The sequence below is a fragment of the Podarcis gaigeae genome, assembly GCF_964106915.1.
Source record: "Podarcis gaigeae genome assembly, chromosome: Z".
NCBI classification, from domain to species: domain Eukaryota; kingdom Metazoa; phylum Chordata; class Lepidosauria; order Squamata; family Lacertidae; genus Podarcis; species Podarcis gaigeae.
Genome location: NC_139691.1, coordinates 29,139,168 through 29,157,386, shown reverse-complemented (window position 1 = coordinate 29,157,386; position 18,219 = coordinate 29,139,168). Strand labels below are relative to the sequence as shown.

The 18,219-nt window shown below is 41.4% G+C and overlaps 1 protein-coding gene across 1 annotated transcript in view; it reads left to right on the top strand.

Moving 5' to 3' along the window:
• BRWD3 (bromodomain and WD repeat domain containing 3) overlaps positions 1-18,219 on the top strand; it is a 75,318-nt gene that overhangs the window by 5,779 nt on the left and 51,320 nt on the right. The window contains exons 5-12 of the mRNA XM_083722008.1: positions 8,817-8,967; positions 9,395-9,493; positions 10,874-11,034; positions 12,916-13,137; positions 13,465-13,565; positions 15,884-15,954; positions 16,761-16,861; positions 17,836-17,876. Coding sequence (XP_083578134.1) covers positions 8,817-8,967; positions 9,395-9,493; positions 10,874-11,034; positions 12,916-13,137; positions 13,465-13,565; positions 15,884-15,954; positions 16,761-16,861; positions 17,836-17,876 — 947 coding nt within the window. The remainder of the gene's footprint in view (positions 1-8,816; positions 8,968-9,394; positions 9,494-10,873; positions 11,035-12,915; positions 13,138-13,464; positions 13,566-15,883; positions 15,955-16,760; positions 16,862-17,835; positions 17,877-18,219) is intronic.

Below are 18,219 nucleotides of genomic sequence, written 5' to 3'. Positions count from 1 at the left end.
TAAATAAAATCAAAACAGCAAGATAAAATATAATTCTCACAGACCAGCAGAAGACAAACAAGGCTGAAATAATTAACTTGCCCTGAAAAGAGACCAAAGGTATCTCTGGAGGAAGACTGCAGAGCAAGTGCAGATAGGATCATGGATTAAATATTTTTGTAGCACATTTTCAGTGTAAAAAATGTTTTACATGCATACATTGTCTCAGTTGCTTTTGCAGGCACCAGGTAAGGGAGGTTGATATTATTTCCTTCATAATGCAAATAAAGAGTATATGTGTTTTAATATGTAAATTATAGCAAAAAGTCTAGACGGTCATGATGTCATATAATTCATTAGCTACAAGTGCCAGAAAGGCCGGACAGTGGTAAAGTCCAGCTATGTGAGCCCTGCTCAGAGTAGACTTATTAAAATTAATGAACGTGACAAACTTAGGTCCTCTAATTTCAGTGGGTGTACTCTTGAGTAAAAATTGCATGGTTTCAGCTTTTCCTTTAGCTCAGAAGACTAGAGGCAAGGCTGCCCCAAAGCTATTAGTGGTGATGGGGTTCTGCAATAGGAGCCAATTCCTAGCCACCCCATAAAAAATATTGATAGGCATTGTCATTCAGATGATGTCCATGCACTGCATCATTTGATTATGTGGGGGCAAGGCTTACTTGGGATCCCCAATATTTTATTCAAGGTAGGACCCCTGGGTTCTGCTTATGAACTATAGTGTAATCAGAGTAGCCCTCTTGCTAAAGGGGTTGGACCACCAACTGCATAACAACAATCCTGTTTAAGAAGCATGAATATTCTCCCCATTCTCTTTACTGGCAGCTGTTTTTACAAACAAAGCAGCTTCATTGTTTTGTTTCTTCCTTATCTTGACATACCCAGGACTCCAAATGTCTGTCCAATCATACCTGTTTGCTAGAATCAAGTGGCTTTTTATTTACAGATTAATTGGCCTCTGGTCTACCCTTTCAGGGCTTCATACCAAGGGTGAAACAAATTGCGCTATTTAGTTGTTCACTTTGCAAATGGTTAAGGTAACTATTGATTTGCAGCACTGCATTAAATGTACTGAGCCACCAGAACCCAGCTATCTTTTGTTCTGACCTTGGTTAATTTGGTTTTTATTCTGCCTGTCCCATTCTGCCTCTGGTCAGCTAGGCAGTTATCTATGACAATTCCATCAGGACAAAAGAATAATAATAAAAAGAGGGATCACTTGTATAGGTTACACTGATGTAATTAATTTATGGGATTCCCTGTCATAATATATGATTATGGCCACTATCTTAAATTATCTTTAAAAGGGCTTTGATCGCTTTTTGACAGATAGATTAATAGTTTGTAGCCAACACAGATGAAACAAACTTGGAGCTTCAGAAGCAGTATTATTCTGAATACCAGTTGATTGAATTGGCTGTGTGTGTCACATTATTTGCTTCATTCTCCAATTTGTGAGCTCCCTAGATGGGTCAGGTTGACCAGTGTACCAAGCAGTGTGGTGGACTTGATGGACCTTTGGCCTGATAAGAAGAGCAATGATGGATCAGGCCATGGCCAAGAACTTCTTGTTCTTATAGTGGACAACTAAATCCCTGTTGGAACAGTACTTTCCCTGATGCAGCAGGGTTCATCTTAAGTTCTTGTTTGTGAAGTTGGGAGCACTGAACTTTCTGAGGGGAGTAACTTGTATGCCTGGTGCATAGACGTGATACTTAACTAGACAAACAATCTTCTTATTGACTAGTAGAATACAGGTATTCTTTTGGCACTAGAACTCTACATCTCTCCTGCTTTTTAGAATGTTGGGGGTAGGATTATCTACTGCTCATCTACTGGTGGTCAACATGGTGACTTCCAGATATTTTGGACTTATAATTCCCATGATGCCTAACCATCAGCCATGATGGCTTGGGCTAATGGTTTTTAATCCAAAATGTCCGGAAGGTACCTTGTCGGCTATCCCTGATCTAACTTAACCTGGTGGGGGGGGGGGCGGAGAGAGCATACTAGGCTTCCCGTCTTTCTTTTTAGAAAAACGCCCAAAGAGCTGCAACTGTATAGTGCACACACTCACTCTTTCACACAAACTAGCCCACGTTTCCTCCCCTTTACCTGCAGGAAATGGTGGGAACTATTGGGCAGGAGTGCTCACACCTTGTGGTTGGGCAGGCAGACTTTGGAAGGGATGCCTGGGAAAGGCATGCCAGGGGCTGGCGCTGTGGTTGCAGCAAGAGCCCGCTGCGCTTAGGACACTGCACCGCCGTCACATGCCGAAGCACCGCTGCTACCTAGCACTCCACCCGTATCTCGGAGAAGCTGTTCTCTGACGGGGGGCCATGCATGGCCAAGCAAGGGAGGCAGTGGTCAGCACCAACAGCAGTGGCATCATGGGCAGCTGGAGCCCTCGCTTTGCACCCCACAAAAAAGCCCTGGAAAAATATTCCTCCCAGATGCCATTTTATGCATCTGATTTCCATACATGTCTGGAATTTTATTCTATACCTTTGAGTTATTTTATTCTATACCTTTGAAGTTTATATTGTTTTTCAGGCCAGATATTGAAAAATCAAAAAAGTTGTTTCTATGCCAGATAATTTTATTTGTTCAGCTATCAGTGTTCTATCTGTGTAGATGGTTCTTTAAAAAGAGGAACAGTGACTTAAACATGAGATTTTTTGCAAATTATCTCTCCTTGTGAATATGTCAGTTCAGTTATGCCAATAAAAAAAATCAACAAGATATAAGAAATACCTTGGGTAAGGAATCTGTCAGCTTTAGTGCTCTGGGGATTTATTGTTGTTGTTTTTAACAACTGGAAATCATTTTACCTGCATAAAAATCTTTCTTTGAAAACTGTGCTACTATGTAGTATTTTCCCAACCTTTGATTTAAATGTGTTTCGCTGTGGCAGTGTTACTTAACAAGCAGTATTTCTTCAAAAAATTTCTTGCCATAAGCCACAAATTTACATTATAATTTTAAAAGTTAAAGAAATCCTTGGGAACTCACTGTTTTTAAGGAAAGGGCTAGTGCTCTGATGTTTTTTATTATAATGATTTTATGTGCAGTAGTACCTCTGGTGGGGAACACTTTGTGCTTCTTGGGGGGTAGTTTGTCTTCTTTGGTCTCCACCCTGCACTCAGCTCTCACCTGTGGTTCCTAGAAGCTGTCAGCATGCAAAACTGGCTACACCCGGGAAACTGCTTCGACTGACTAGCTAAACCAGGTGAGGGTAGCCAATGGTTCTCTCAAACTTTTGGTGAGTTCGAGACCTCCCTTGTATTCAAAGACAGGCTGTGGCGGATTGAGCGGAGGGGACCAATTGAGCGGAGGAGACCAATCGTTGGAGTAAGTCCAACGATCAAGAAGGTGGTTTCTGCACATGCTGTAGACAGAAGTGTGGGGCAGATGGGGCCTGTCAATCTGGGAAAGTATCGTATTTTTCGCCCCATAGGGCGCACCTAGTTTTTTGGGGGGAAATAAAGGGAGGGAAAATTATTTTTCCCCCCCCCAGGCACGGGGCGGGGGTAGCCCGAGCTTCCCCCGACCCCAGCCCCCAGAACAGGCTGCTATCTGCAAGCCTAGGGAGCCCGGCAGGAAGTCGCGCTGGTCTCCCCAGGCATGCGGATATCTGCCCGAAGCTCAGCGCACCCCAGGCTTCAGGATGCAGGCAGCTCTCCGCAAGCTGTGGGAGCCCGGCGGGAACTCCCGCGGGCTCCCAAGGCTTGCGGATAGCTTCCTGAAGCCTGGAGAGCGAGAGGGGCGGTGTGCACCACCCCCTCTCGCTCTCCAGGCTTCAGCGAAAGCCTGTATTCGCCCCATAGGACACACACACATTTCCCCTTCATTTTTGGAGGGGAAAAAGTGTGTCCTATAGGGCGAAAAATACGATAGCCCATCTAGGAGAAGGAAAATCTGAACCTAAACTTCTTTGGGAGAAGAAAAGCAGTAAATCCTGCACAAATATGGTTGGATGGCGCCTTATAACCTCCTTCTGGCAACTCCTGCAGCCAAGCTGGTACCAAACGTAGTGCTCTGCTTTCTTTTGGACCACATCAGTGAGGCAGAGAATGGGGTCTTGTCATCTGGGCACAAGAAAGGGGCTGTGAGCAGCTGTCCACTGCTTGCTATTAATCTAAGATTTGGTTGTGCAAATGTGCCCACTGATTCAGCACACTTGCAACATTTATAAGCCCTGCTGTTCCTTATTTACTGTAGCTTTTTAAGTAGCTTTCGGATTTTAAGGAACACGGTATTATAAGCTACTTTGGGCATTTGTTACTATTGGGAAGGTGGGATATAAATTGCTAGATACTTGCTGAGATCTGGTTTAATGCAGTTTGTAAGCTGTGAAGTGTGTAGTTCAAATTTTAGCTTACCCGCAGGATTTACTTGGTAACCTTAGGCAGGTTGCTGTTCTGATCTGTTATCCCTGTCCCCTCCCTTGTCTGCAAGGGAGCTGGTGTGGCAAAGTTGCTAGAGAATGTTTGCCTTAGAGCAGGGGTTGAGAACCTCAGGCCTTTGGGCCAAATGCAGCCCTCTAGTCCTCTTTGTCTGGCTCTTGGGGCTATCCTCAGGCCACATCCCTCACAGGCCCTGCTTCACATCCTCCTTGAGTGATTTTGCCTTGAACGATGATGACTTTCACTTGCCTGGATGGAGGATATGGAGGAGTGTGTGTAGAATTTAGCTTATATTCATTTCTGCACCCACTTTTGCCTGTGAACCTGCCCACTGCTGGCATGTGGTCCCCAGAAGGTTGCCCAGGAAAAAATGCAGCCCTCAGACCGAAAAGGGTTCTCCATTCCTGACTTAGTTGGTTTAAATTCCTACCTGGGCAAGCAGCACTCTCTCACCCTAAGCTTCCTCATAGAGGTATTGTGAAGGGAGAAATGAGAGACCTATGTATTCCACCCTTCATTCTTTGGTGAATTAACAATAAATAGTAAGAGACTTCACTGCTAAATTATATAATCATGTGAGAATTATGAGAATCCTCATTTTATATGAATTTTAAAGAGCTATAAATGTTAGAATTTGGAATAACATTAAAATGCAAAATTTGATTACGCAACATATTTTAATTTGTGTGAAGAGAATAGCCAAATGTTCCTAATACAGTTGTACCTTGGAAGTCAAATGGAATCCGTTCTGGAAGTCTGTTTGACTTCCAAAATGCTCGGAAACCAAAGCGCGGCTTCTGTTTGGCTGCAGGAAGCTCCTGCAGCCAGTTAGCTTAGGTTTATTTTAAATTCTGCATATCATGGTAATATTTTCTACTGGTTTTTGTGTGCTCAAAGAAGTACAGGACTCCAGCCTTGTATACAGACAATCGCTCTTTTAGTGACATTTTAGGGTCACATTGGGTTTGGCACCGTGCACTCGTGTGGGATCATGCACCAATCGGATGTGCATAAATCGGCCGTTGCCTGTCCTTGAAGGAGCATCTCCATCCCCATCATTCAGCCTAGACACTGAGTTCCAGCTCCAAGGGCCTTCTGTCAGTCTGTTCACTGTGAGAAGTGAGACTACAGGGAAACTTTCAGTTGTCACACCTGCCCTGTGGAATATCCTCAGCAGATTTCAAAGAATTAAAGAACTATATAATTTTTGGTAGACATCTGAAAGCAGCTCTGTTTTAGGAAGCTTTTAATGTTTGGTGTTCTTGCCGTTGTTGTTTTTCCTGATGACTGGGGCAACAGAGTCAGATAGGCAGGGTATAAGAAATACATTATTATTATTGCATTATTATTGTTGTTGTTTAGTCATTTAGTCGTGTCAGACTCTTCGTGACCCCATGGACCAGAGCACGCCAGGCACTGTATGCCTGTTGTCTTTGTTCATGGAGTTTTCTTGGCAGGGATACTGGAGTGGTTTGCCGGTTCCTGCTCCAGGTGGATCACATTTGGTCGAAACACTCCACTATGATCTGTCCATCTTGGGTGGCCCTGCACGGCATAGCTCATAGCTTCTCTGAGTTATTCAAGCCCCTTCGCCACGGCAAGGCAGTGATCCATGAAGCGGACATTATTATTACATTATTATTAGTAGTATGTTGGTTGCATATTTGCTCTATGACTCTTACAACAAGCCTGTTTCATTGTGCTTGTGTGATTACCCTTATTGTTGCATTTCTTGGAGTTTCCAAAATCATGGATATTTCAGCAAAGTACATTTTCCCACATAATTCCCTACCTGAGGAAGGATGACATAGAGGCAAAAGCAACCATTTTTATGTGAAATAGCTATAAGTAAGAATTAACTCCCTTTTCTATTTTGTCTACACAGAGAAGAATTATATATGTAACTCAATGTTTAGTTCACCGTCATAAAAAGATCTGTTCAGTAGTAGAGATTGACTTCCTCCATGTTGTGTCTACTTAGGGTATCCTCACAGGGGAATTGAGGACTGTAAAGTTTATAATTATTGGCAGACACTATATATACTGTCTTTCCACACTTCATTTATTTACAGCTTGAACAGAAATGCTACTTACTGGTGTTAAGTATGATAAAAAAAAAGTTTTTAAACAGTTGAAATTATATGCAGATACCACTTCTTCAAAACCTGTCTCAAGCCCTGGTTAGTATTGACAGTGACAATGCAATTTAGTTTGGTGTGTGCAGTGGAAGAGGGGGAACACTTGTATGTAATCTTTTAAATATGGTTCAGATATTCTCAACTACTGTAGCTGGTTCCTTGATATAAATTTATGTAATATCAAATTGTGTTTTGGTTTAATTATTGTTTGACCTGATACCATAGTTATGAACATTGTTACATCTTCTGAGTTGATCATACCATAGAAATGGGACTTCTGAGCAGATGAAAAGTGAAAGTTTGGTGACATGTACTTTGAATTTAATGAGCTTCTGGGTTCAGTCTCTGTCATCTCTGGTTAAAAAGAAGCTCATGTAGCAGAGCTGGGAAAGGATTTCTGCCCAAGAAGAAATAGTCACTGCTATTCAGAAGCTTAGTTCACACATAATGATAAGGCTTTGCAGGATTGAGCAGTACTGCTCATGCCTGCTGCCAGTGTACTCCCACTTGGCTTCTCCACTGACACAGGCAGAAGGAACAAGCCACGAAGCCTTGACTTGTAGTTACAGCTGAATCAGGATTGTGGTTTCTTTCTCCCGAAGAAACTATGATCAGCAAGCCAAGAACAAACCATGGCTTTATGATCACCAGGGGAGGAGTGAAGCAGGAGCAACCAGGCGGTATGTTCTGACGCGGTTTTGACCTTGATAATAATGGCTTTTAAGTGTGCACCAGGCCGCAGGGTTAGATGGACAAATGGTCTGATCTGGTGTGAGGCAGATTTCTATGAAAGCAGATAAGCAGCTGCCAAATTCCTATTTGCCTATTCATTTGGAAGCACAAGTTGCAGTTTGGTGCAATGCCTGAATCAAGACATAGTCAGAGACTTCTTGGGGGAGGAGGGTTGAAGCTTTATTGGGAGTTGCTGCACATTCATAGAATCTTGTATAGTAATTCAACTTATGTGGTTGTATTCCGCAGATCGTGCCTAAAGCCAGAATCGTGTATAGTTGGGTTCAGTGGGGGCTGGGATTGCCAATGCCATTTTCCCTAGCACCCTGCCCCTTTCTGCCTCCTTTCTAATTTTTAATCTTTTTTGCCATGTGTGTAAACCTGAATGTACACATGTTTAATGTGCATAAGTTGCAGGCTTACTGTATTAGCTCAATTACTGTGTTGTGTCCTAGGCAGCGGTACCAGCTGTGGAATTGGGTTCTTGCCCAAGTGTGGCCTTCGTGCTTGGCACAGAGTCTAGGAACAACAGGTCACATACTGCCAGCACTGGTTCTAAAACTAGGAAGCAAAGTCAGGTCAAGGAAAGGTTGGTGGACACACAAGCAGAGGGTCAGTCAATTTAAGTAAGAATAGGCAAAGCAGGGATCAAAATTCAAAAGGCAACAAGCAAGTTGGGCAGTTCTGAGTGGCGGTTGGACAGGGCAGGCTTGAATGTTGCTCCAACAAGCAAAAAACCCAGTCACCCTTAAAGAGGATTGCACCTTCCTCTGAGCAGCATTCCTTGCTCCATGAACAGAGGCTCAACTCTTAAAAGGCATGAGGGAGGCCAAAGTTCTAGGTTGCCTCCAAATTAGATTCCTTGAAGTCTGAGGAATGCAACAGAGAGGCACTGGCATCACAGGCTTCTCTGATACTGGAACTCCCAAGGAGATAGGGATATTTGAGACTGATTCTGAGACCAACCCTCCTTCTGTTCCATGATGTCCTCTGTGTCTGCAGCTTCTTCACCTGAGAATGGTGTGGTTGAGAGCACTAGTTCAAAGGAGACTGCTATTCACAGCAGTCTAGGAACTGGGCACAGTTTTGGGTTTGTTTGTTTTTGCTTTTAAGCTTTCTAGCTTATTTTTTTAATGAAAAAATTAAAAAATTCCTAACAGTGAAGACAGGAGTGCCTGGCGTGCTCTTGTCCATGGGATCACAAAGAGTTTGACACGACTAAATGACTAAACAACAACAACAATTCCTAACAGTCTTGGGAAGTTAAGCACTTTGGAAAAAAGTGCCTCCCCAATTGCAGTGAATATAAAGGCTGTACCTGCACCACTGCTGGTGCAGATGTGCTGCTTCCTTTCATCTTTTACTGCATTGTATTTTGAGGTACTCTCTGTGCTAGGCATGGGATAGAGGACATTTCCCTCCACTTTGTAATCAGATAAATACGAAACAGGAGCTTGGCACTCAATAAACTGAAAAATGCTGATATGTTGGGGAAATAGAAGAAAAGCTCTTACATTAATTATCTTTTAAAAAAATAATTTAGGTGGCAGCCAATGCTCACATCCCTCCAAACTATCTTCTCAAAATCTGTGAACGCATTGGACCTTTATTGGATAAGGAGATCCCACAGAGTGTGCTTGGGGTGCAGACTTTGCTGGGAGTGGGACGGCAGTCATTACTAAGGGCAGCCAAAGGTAAGATATGTGGCATTTTTCCTTTGTCATATTTTAAAACCTCTAGTACCATTTTACAGAGGCCCTGAATGTGGCTTAACTTTATATATAAAAAAACTTACCATACATAAAGCAAGCAGTGAAAATAACATGTGTTTTTTACATAAATTGCACTTCTGGTTAACATTGAAAATAAATGGGCAAATAGGCAGAAAGAAAGTAATTAGTTGAAATGAAAAGTTGAAACAGGCAACATTGCGTCTCATGAAAGCTTTTTTCTGAATAAGTACAAGCATTTCCCAGAAATAGCTTTGCAGAGAAGGGAGGAATGAGAACGAGCTCAGAGAAGTCACGGCTTTCATAGTTCTGGCAAAACAAAGCAGTATTGGTTGTAGAACTCAAGCATTCAGCTCAAGTTTTTTACCAGCTTTGAATCTTATTCACACAGATTGTAGGCACACAGCTTGGAAAGTATCAGCATTTGCAGCTCTCCACAGAGGAAGGCCCCCTGAAGTACCTTCAAACTATTCAAAACCACCAAATGTGGGTAAGGAATAACTTACAGTGTTTAAGTGCATGTTTATTATTTATGGAGTGGCTTTTTATATTGGAAATTTTTCTTTAGCCCAAAAGTTAACTTAGATTTATGGCATCATAGAAAGAGCATTAATATAATGGGGCAGGTGATTTTCTTCCAGCCAGAACATTATTAGTATCATCAGCAATTCCTGCCATGGTACATGTAGAATGCATTAAAATATGCACTTACTTTTCCTGTAAGAAAAAGTTGTATTATAAAAAAATGGAAAGGACAAAAATACATCTATCTAGTCTCTTGCTGTAAAGGCAGGACTATTCATCCCGTAGACATGTTTGTCTGGGGGAATTTGTTTAATTTGTAGATGCTGAATTATGGCAGTAAATGAAATCCTGATTGTGAGCAAACAGCATCCACTGACTCACCATCTAGATGACCTCTTTTAAAGATATTATGGTGGGAGTAGATAACACTTAATGATTCTACTGAGCAAAAATAAAAATAAAACCCGAAACGTTAGTAAAAATAAATAATTTTAAATTTTGTTTATAAACATAAAAAAATCTCAAAACCCAACTTTCGATATGTATGTGTATAACAGTGACAGAATGTGAAGCTTGGCTCAAAAATAAAAGTGCTTATTTAAAAAAACAGAAACTTTGAAAGGAACAGCTTTAAATGACAGTAACAGGAGGCTTAACAAAATAAGCAAGAGCAGAAAAAAGAGGCAATGTTCAAAATGGAATTGAACAAGTTTAATAAAATACAGTGGTACCTCGGGTTACATACGCTTCAGGTTACATATGCTTCAGGTTACACACTCCGCTAACCCAGAAGTATTACCTCGGGTTAAGAACGTTGCTTCAGGATGAGAACAGAAATCATGTGGTGCAGCAGCAGCAGGAGGCCCCATTAGCTAAAGTGGTGCTTCAGGTTAAGAACAGTTTCAGGTTAAGAACAGACCTCCAGAACGAATTAAGTTCTTAACCCGAGGTACCATTGTAGTGAAATACCCAGCATGTTTTGGTGAAATCACCTTTGAGCGCAAGAATATAGAGGACCATACACAGGGCCCTGCAGACCATAAATCTGGCACTGCCAGGTCTGTACTACTGATGCCAACACATTGTAACAGCCCTTATACTGTGTAGGGGCTTTTCAGTGGGAGGGTGGCGCTTCTGTAGTCCCCTTGCACCCACCATGACTTCTTCCGAGATGGCCTTACATGTTTTCAACTAATATTAGCCATAAGTAGGCCAGACCTGTTGTTACACTTGATACTGCTCTAATGGTTGCCATGTTAACCTCTGTTTTATTGGTGGATAAGTAGATTTACAGCAGTTTAAGTCATTGGGATAACTGTGTTTTTCCCTTCTCCCTCGCTTTTAGTAAATATAATCTGTGCCAGGCAAACAACTGGATATGGGCGTTTCAGCCATTTGTTCCCCTCGTCCTTCTACCAGCACATCAAGATGCACAAGAGAATTCTTGGGCATCTGTCCTCTGTGTATTGTGTAGCCTTTGATCGCACTGGGCGGCGAATTTTCACAGTGAGTTGAAGAAAACTGCAATATTTCAAAACATTGCTTGACTTTGTTTGTTTTGCTCTCTCAAAATACTGTTTTCAGACCTAGGAGCCACCTTTAAATCAAGCACATCTGAGGCTTTATTTCTTATTTACCACTCATATATTTTAGCATATATCTGTATAGTGGTAGGTAATGCTTCTGTTGTGATCTACCTTAGATCTGGACATGGTGAACTGGAGCTGACCAGGGGGCTGGATCTTTATCTCCACACACACTTGTGGGTCAAGCTTGGCAGTTGGATGGGACAGCATAGTTGTAAAGCCGTAAATCACTTGGTGGCCCATTTTTGCCTATGTGGTTTGAAATAAAACTTCTGCAAAAATGCCTGTACTGTGCTTCCCAAGCACCAACAGCCCTGTGCAGGGGGCTTTGCAGGCACCCTTTCATCCAAGTCGTGCCCACACCTGCTGTCATATCTATATGATATTGGGTATTTGGCTGAAATGGTCTTTAGGACAAATGATGAGACCTGACGCCCCAATTAAACTCATGTTCGGAGGTTCCATACCTCTGTGGCAGTGGCTCCCAACCAACCAGTTGAAGACTATGTGATCTTTACTTAAAAAAATGAAAAGAAAGAATGCATGCGTCCTTTAAAAAGAAAATGAAAAGGTTTTATATTTTGCTTATAGTCAATCATCTAGAAACCCCACTTTTTCCAAGAGGAATGTTATGTAATGTCCATGGTTTCGTGTTTGCTACTTTTCTTTTATAGCTCAAAAACAACTTACGGGAATGTTACAGAAGCTGCTAGTCCTTCATACAACTGTAGCATTTTCTTTGCAGGACAGCATGAAGCCCTCCAAGTTAGGATGGACCAGACTCGAGATCCATCTAGCTAGTTTTGCTTCTCACAACAGTCAAAACATGACTCTGGGGCACTCTCCAAACAGGGCATGAAAGCATTCTGTTGTAGTGGTTAGAGTATTGAACTAAGTCATCAGAGAGATCTGAGTTCTAATCCCTAATCACTAGTGGACCTTGGGTCAATTTCATTCTCTCAGTCCAGCATCACAGGGTGATCACAACATCACAGGCTGGTTTTTAAAAATATTTTTTATTGACTTCAAGAAAACAAAACAGCAGCTTTGAGTAAACATAACAGAACCCAGTTGCAGATTGTAGAATAATTAGTATAGAATCAGACACTCAGTGTGACCTTATGACCTTCGACAGCTTCACTCTTGTCCTTTTAATTATCCCAGTGATTTTAAATGCCGATGAAGGTGTTTAATATTTATTTATTTATGACTCAGAATAGATAACAGAAGATGAATTAATTACCTTAAAAGAATCATTACATTTTATGTGATTATTATGCCTCAGTATAGTCCATCCACCCTCTTGAACCAGTCTTTCTTCACTGCAACACTCATCACTTGTCTGTGTTGTGTACGACATTAAGACAGGGCTATATCCCAGACATTATTGAATGCTATCTCTAAATAGCATTATACAAGATTTCCATTGTTGAGCAATGACCATATGAGCCATAAGCAATACAATATAATTATGCTTAATTGTTGGATTAAGGTCATTTTCCAGTGGCAGCAGTGCTAAGAAATGATCAAACAATGGGGGTTGACCCAAGACCAAAACACATTCACTATTGTGATCACAGGACTGTTGTGAGGATAAAGGGTGGGTGGGTGCAGGAAATTGTTTACGCTTTTTTGCACTCCTTGGAGGAAGGCCAAGGATACACTACTACTACTACCAAACCTAATGGCACCCAGGCAGTTAGCAAAAAGAAGGGATACATACATCTCTAGGGTCATAGTGAAAACAGTGGCACTTCTGCATGTTATACTTTGGATATTGTTTTTTTGTGTGAAACATTAGGGTTCGGATGATTGCTTGGTGAAAATTTGGGCTACAGATGACGGACGTTTGCTCTCAACACTCCGTGGACATTCGGCTGAAATTTCTGACATGGGTGTTAATTATGAAAACACCCTCCTTGCTGCAGGCAGCTGTGACAGAGTAGTCAGAGTCTGGTGTCTTCGAACCTGTGCACCAGTTGCAGTGCTGCTTGGCCACACAGCTTCAATAACCTCTATACAGGTAAAGTAGATGAACACTGTTGTTTTTTTCTTTGCTTTTGTTTAGCACTGAGTTACAAGACTACATTTGCTTGGCCAAATGCATGTTAAATCCACCTCAAATTTGAAATTTCCATCCATCAAACAATTTTGTGATGGGCCTATTTTATTGATTAGCCTTCTTGTTTTTTGCTTACTTTCTCATGGTCAAAAGCAGTCCAGAACAATATTTATTCAGTGAGTGTGTTTCATATGCCCAGTAAAATAGTTTTGTTTTTGTTTTTTTAAGCTGTACGAATGAGGAAAAATCCTAAAACCAATTTACAATATCTTTTTCTAAAATCTTTAGTTTTCTCCATCAAGAAAAGGAACAACTCGATACCTCACTTCTACAGGTGCTGATGGAACTATCTGCTTCTGGCAATGGCATTCAGATACAATGAAATTTAAGTACGTATATTTCATTAGATTTATTATTTTAGCTCAGTTTTCTGCTTTTGGACGCATCAGTGTTTTCTTAGGTCAGCTTGGTGGTGTGCCACAATATGACTTAGCTTCTGCTGTGCTATAAACTTCACCATATGTACCTTGGGTCACTGTAGAGCATTGTAGGGTTTAAACCAGGGCTGTCCAAGTTTTCTATCAAGGGGGCTGCAAGAGTAATTCAACATGGGCAGCACACTATTGTTCCACTGGGGGGAAGTGAGCCCAAAAATCTGTCACCCCTCCAGCCCTTGCGTTGCTTTTCCAAAGCTGGCTAAGCTAGGTGCAAGGTTCGGGTGGGTTCCTAGAGCCTTCCCACCTCCTTCTCAAAGCTGGAAGAGTGCTAACTAGGCTTTGGGAAGGAGGCAGGAGGACTCTAGGATCCTGTCAGAACCCTCACACTTCCTTCCCCAAGCCCACTGCAGTGGGGGGCGTGGCATCAAATGTTGTGAAAGGCCACAAAAAAAGGCCTCAATGGCACATTACTTTTGAGTCTTGATGTTTTGGATGGAGAATTCAGAACTACGGCAATCCTGTATTTCCTAGAAGCTCCTTTTCATTGAGCTGAACCGTTGTTCTATTTTGTTCAACATGGTCTAAATGAGGGATGTGCAACCTTAGACCTAGGGGACAGTTGCAGCTCTCTTGGCCTTTTTGTCTGGTCCTTAAGACTCTCTTGGGGTCACCAGCCATGCTCTGTGGCCTCCTTGAGTGCTTTTGCTTGACAAATATGAAATTGAGCTGTGATGATGCTTTTTGATTGCCTCAGTGGAGGTGCGTGTATGTAAAACTTGTGACTTTTGCATGATGGGAATACAGACTGCTATACCATGCTAAGAGTCACGCCTGTTGCACTGCCCACTTCTGTCTTTGGACCTGCTCAATGTTGGCATGCTGTCCCTAGAAGGTTGTCCCTGAGGCAATGTGACCCTTGGGCTGGAAAAAGTTTCCATTCCAATGCTAAACTGAGTGGAAGCTGAGGCAGAGATATTTCCCAACCTAGAGATTTATTCTATTGATTGATTTGCCTAAATTTTTACACTCCTGCAAAGCAGGACTATCTAATGTCACCAGGGATTGCATCACTCCCCCCCCCCCCAAACTTTGGCATGGCTCTGTCCATGCTGTCTCTTCAGATTAAGCTCCCAGAACTTCCCCCTTTTTAGAATTTTATGTAAAAGAATGGAATTCTAGGCTGCAGTTTGATATGGCCGTGAAAAGAGATGAATTATTTTTTTGCTAAGTCAAATGTTTTAACAAAACTTCGTAGATTCTTACCATTCTGTATCCTCATTGAAATCTTCAGTCCTTTGGTAGAGCCTCTGAATCTCCCTACAAGCACAGTGAATAGGAAATTGCCCTCTTGAAGAGTATTCCTAACAGTGCAATTCTATACATTTCTACTAAAAAGTACTCCCAGGAAATTGGGTAAAGGATTGCAGCTTCAGTCTTCTGACTCAGCCAGGAGATTTTGTCCCACAGCTGAGACATTTGTAGTTTCAGGTGAGGGTGCAGAGGTAGACTGTAATCTGATGGGTACTGTTGGCATAATTTGTTCACTGGTCTTTCCCTAAGCCAGTGGTGAGGAACCTTTTCCAGCCTGAAAGCTGCATTCTCTCCTGAGCAATCTTCTGGGGGCCCCACATGCCTGTGACGGGCAGCACCAGAGGAAGAAATGGGTGTGACCAGAGGCAAAGTGGGTGGAAGTACACATGTAACTCTTTATGCAGTAGGCTACATCCCAGCCACAGGTCAGATGTTTCTACCCTCTCCATATGTAAAAGAACATTAAGAATAGCTCGATAGAGAGGGCTGGCAGACATTTAGCCTGCATTCCTGAGGTTCCCCTCCATTCAAACTTCTAGCACACCAATTTTTGTATTTAGTTGAATTGGGATTTTTAAAAATAGCTTTTTAAAAAGGGGCTTTTCTTTTTGTCGAGTGGCTCCAGTAGATTCATAGCCTTTGGGAAAAAGCAGAAGATCAACCCTTTCTAGGAAAACTATAACTTAACTGATTCTGTATATCTGTATTCACGAACTTTATGCAGGTTTGGTTTAGTTTTGACAGGCTGCAGACAAACACCTTACCAATTTTTATTTTGCAAACGTGTTAACGTTGCAAGGATGTTACTTTCTCTGCATGTTAGTAACCGGGATCGTATTCTATGGACTGCTGCAGTTCTAGCAGCTCATATTGTACAAATATAAATTGTTTTCTTAACAGGTTTATATAATAACCTTTGCACCATGAAGTAATTAAAGTGCTTCATATTTACATTTCAGGGATCGTCCAATCAAATTTGCTGAGAGGTCAAGGCCTGGCGTTCAAATATCTTGTTCTTCTTTCAGCTCTGGTATGTATATATATTTCAGGAACAGAAACCACGTAGGAAATGGTTTTCTGCAAAAAAATTTGTTGGTGCTTGTTTTTGAAACCGCTAACTAGTTCAGAAAACACAACTAATTTTTTCAGGAAAATTTAGACTTCAGGAAGATTCTAACCAGAGCCAGTATTAATTGACAAAAATATCTAGGAAATGATTGGGATCTAGGACATTGGTTGCTCTTGGAAAATATAATTGATGGAACTTTCAGCTTCACGCACAAGCATTAACTTTTCACAACACTATGTCATTAAATCTATATTGAGTTCTAGTACAGGTTGATTTGGCTAGCAGCTTTACTTTGTAGGCAATTTGTCTTACTAGGATTTCCACCCTTGAGTATTTCTCTTGAAACCTGAAATAAAGTGAATTACTGTTACACATTCCTTGCTGTTTAGGTTCTTTATAAAAAGTACTTCAGCAAAGCACTTGAGGTTCTTAATGCCATTTCAGTGGACCTTTAGCATGATCTTGTATTGTGCCAAATTGAGGGGGTGGTGCAGGGTCTAGTCTGACATTCCATGGTGCAGTAATTCTATGGTAATGTTTTGGATAATTGTGTGCATTTTATCTGTTTAGTTTGCCAAATATAGATGTCAGTGTTCTTTGAATAATAAAACACTTTCAGAATTCATAGCTCCTGAAGGAAAAATGCATCACATGGTTCACATTTTGCAATACCATTTGAACAACAATCATGATTTGCGAAATGAAAAATGTAAGGTTTCTTGATTTTTTTCTTCTTGTCTATCTCCTGCCCAACTCCTGCTTTTTAGGTGGTATGTTTGTTGTAACAGGGAGCACCGACCATGTGATAAGAATATATTACTTGGGTTCTGAGACTCCAGAGAAAACTGCTGTGTTAGAATCTCATACGGTAAGAATGAAGCAGGAAATCACACTTGCTTTTTTTTTGCTCAGAAGTTTAGGTTGTGTATTTTAACACAGGCTTACCCTGATAAAAGTTCTTGTCTGGAAAACATCTTTGTTATCTTCTGTGGAAGAGACTGCTTCACGGCACATTCAAGAAAAAATGCTTCTCTTTTGAAACAAACAAGGGAGCCTTTGCAGCCTAGGGAGCATGGTGCTTTCCATGAAGTTTTATGCGTGCAAAGACTGCTGTTTTGAGACTAATCTATGGTTGGGTAACAAAACTTTCATGCTAATAGACCAGGACCTTCTGCAATAAGCAGAAATGGTGTTAAGATTAATACAGTCCACTTATAATGGTAGAATTAGTTTTAGCAAAAATATTGCAGCGTGTAGTTTCTTTTTCTGTCAAATGTATTTTGCTGTAAAGGAAAGTGATATGTGTCTGTTTGGTTTTTGACAGAAGCAGCAAGGCCATGGGATGCTATGACCAAAGTACATGGTCCTCTGAGCCAATGTCATGGTTATGTGGAGTGGTGGGTGATCAAAGCACCAGTGTTTTGGGATAGCAAATAGGAAGGTGCCCCTCCATAGAGTGCCAATACTTACTGGTATTAATTTGTGCATGCATGGTATCCAAATGAAACATGGTGGCTGAAAGTGGTATGCCAGTGACCTCAGGGAGCAATAGGTACACAAGATACATTATGATCTTCAGGAACCGATGGGCATAGGGCTGGCCTTCTTCTTGTTCAGTTAACACTGGCCTGTGACTTCATAGAATTCAGTACATGCTGCTGGCCATACACTGGGGCAAAAGACAGGTGAGTCAGATAAAGGGCTGATGTATGTTTTGTTGACACTTGCTGCTAAAATGTTTTGGACACTCTAGAAACATGTGGATGGAGGAGAGCAGGGTTGTACATAAGCTGACTGTAGAGAAAAGTATTGATGAAAACAATTATTTTCTATTTTTTTAAGGACAAAGTAGTTGCTGTTCAGTTCTGCAACAGTGGAGGCAGGTAAGCATTTCTTTTGTTCTTCTCCCATGATGTTATTGCTGTATTTGATTTTCCATAGTATTTTTTTAATGTCTTACGCTACTTGTGAAATATAAACAGTCATTTACAAACGTCTTGTAAACTGCTTTACTACAGTCAAGCAGTATATACATTTTCTAAATTAAAATAAGGGATTTATCTTAAACTGATCGATGGCAACTTTCTATCTGTTTGGACTTCTGATTCAAAGCAGAACTAAAAACGGTAGTCTAAATTGCGCTTCCAATATTGGCTTGGATTGAACAGCGTACTATGGTTTGCTGCAACCAGGAAATAGTTAACTGGGGCATGTTAATGGGTTGAA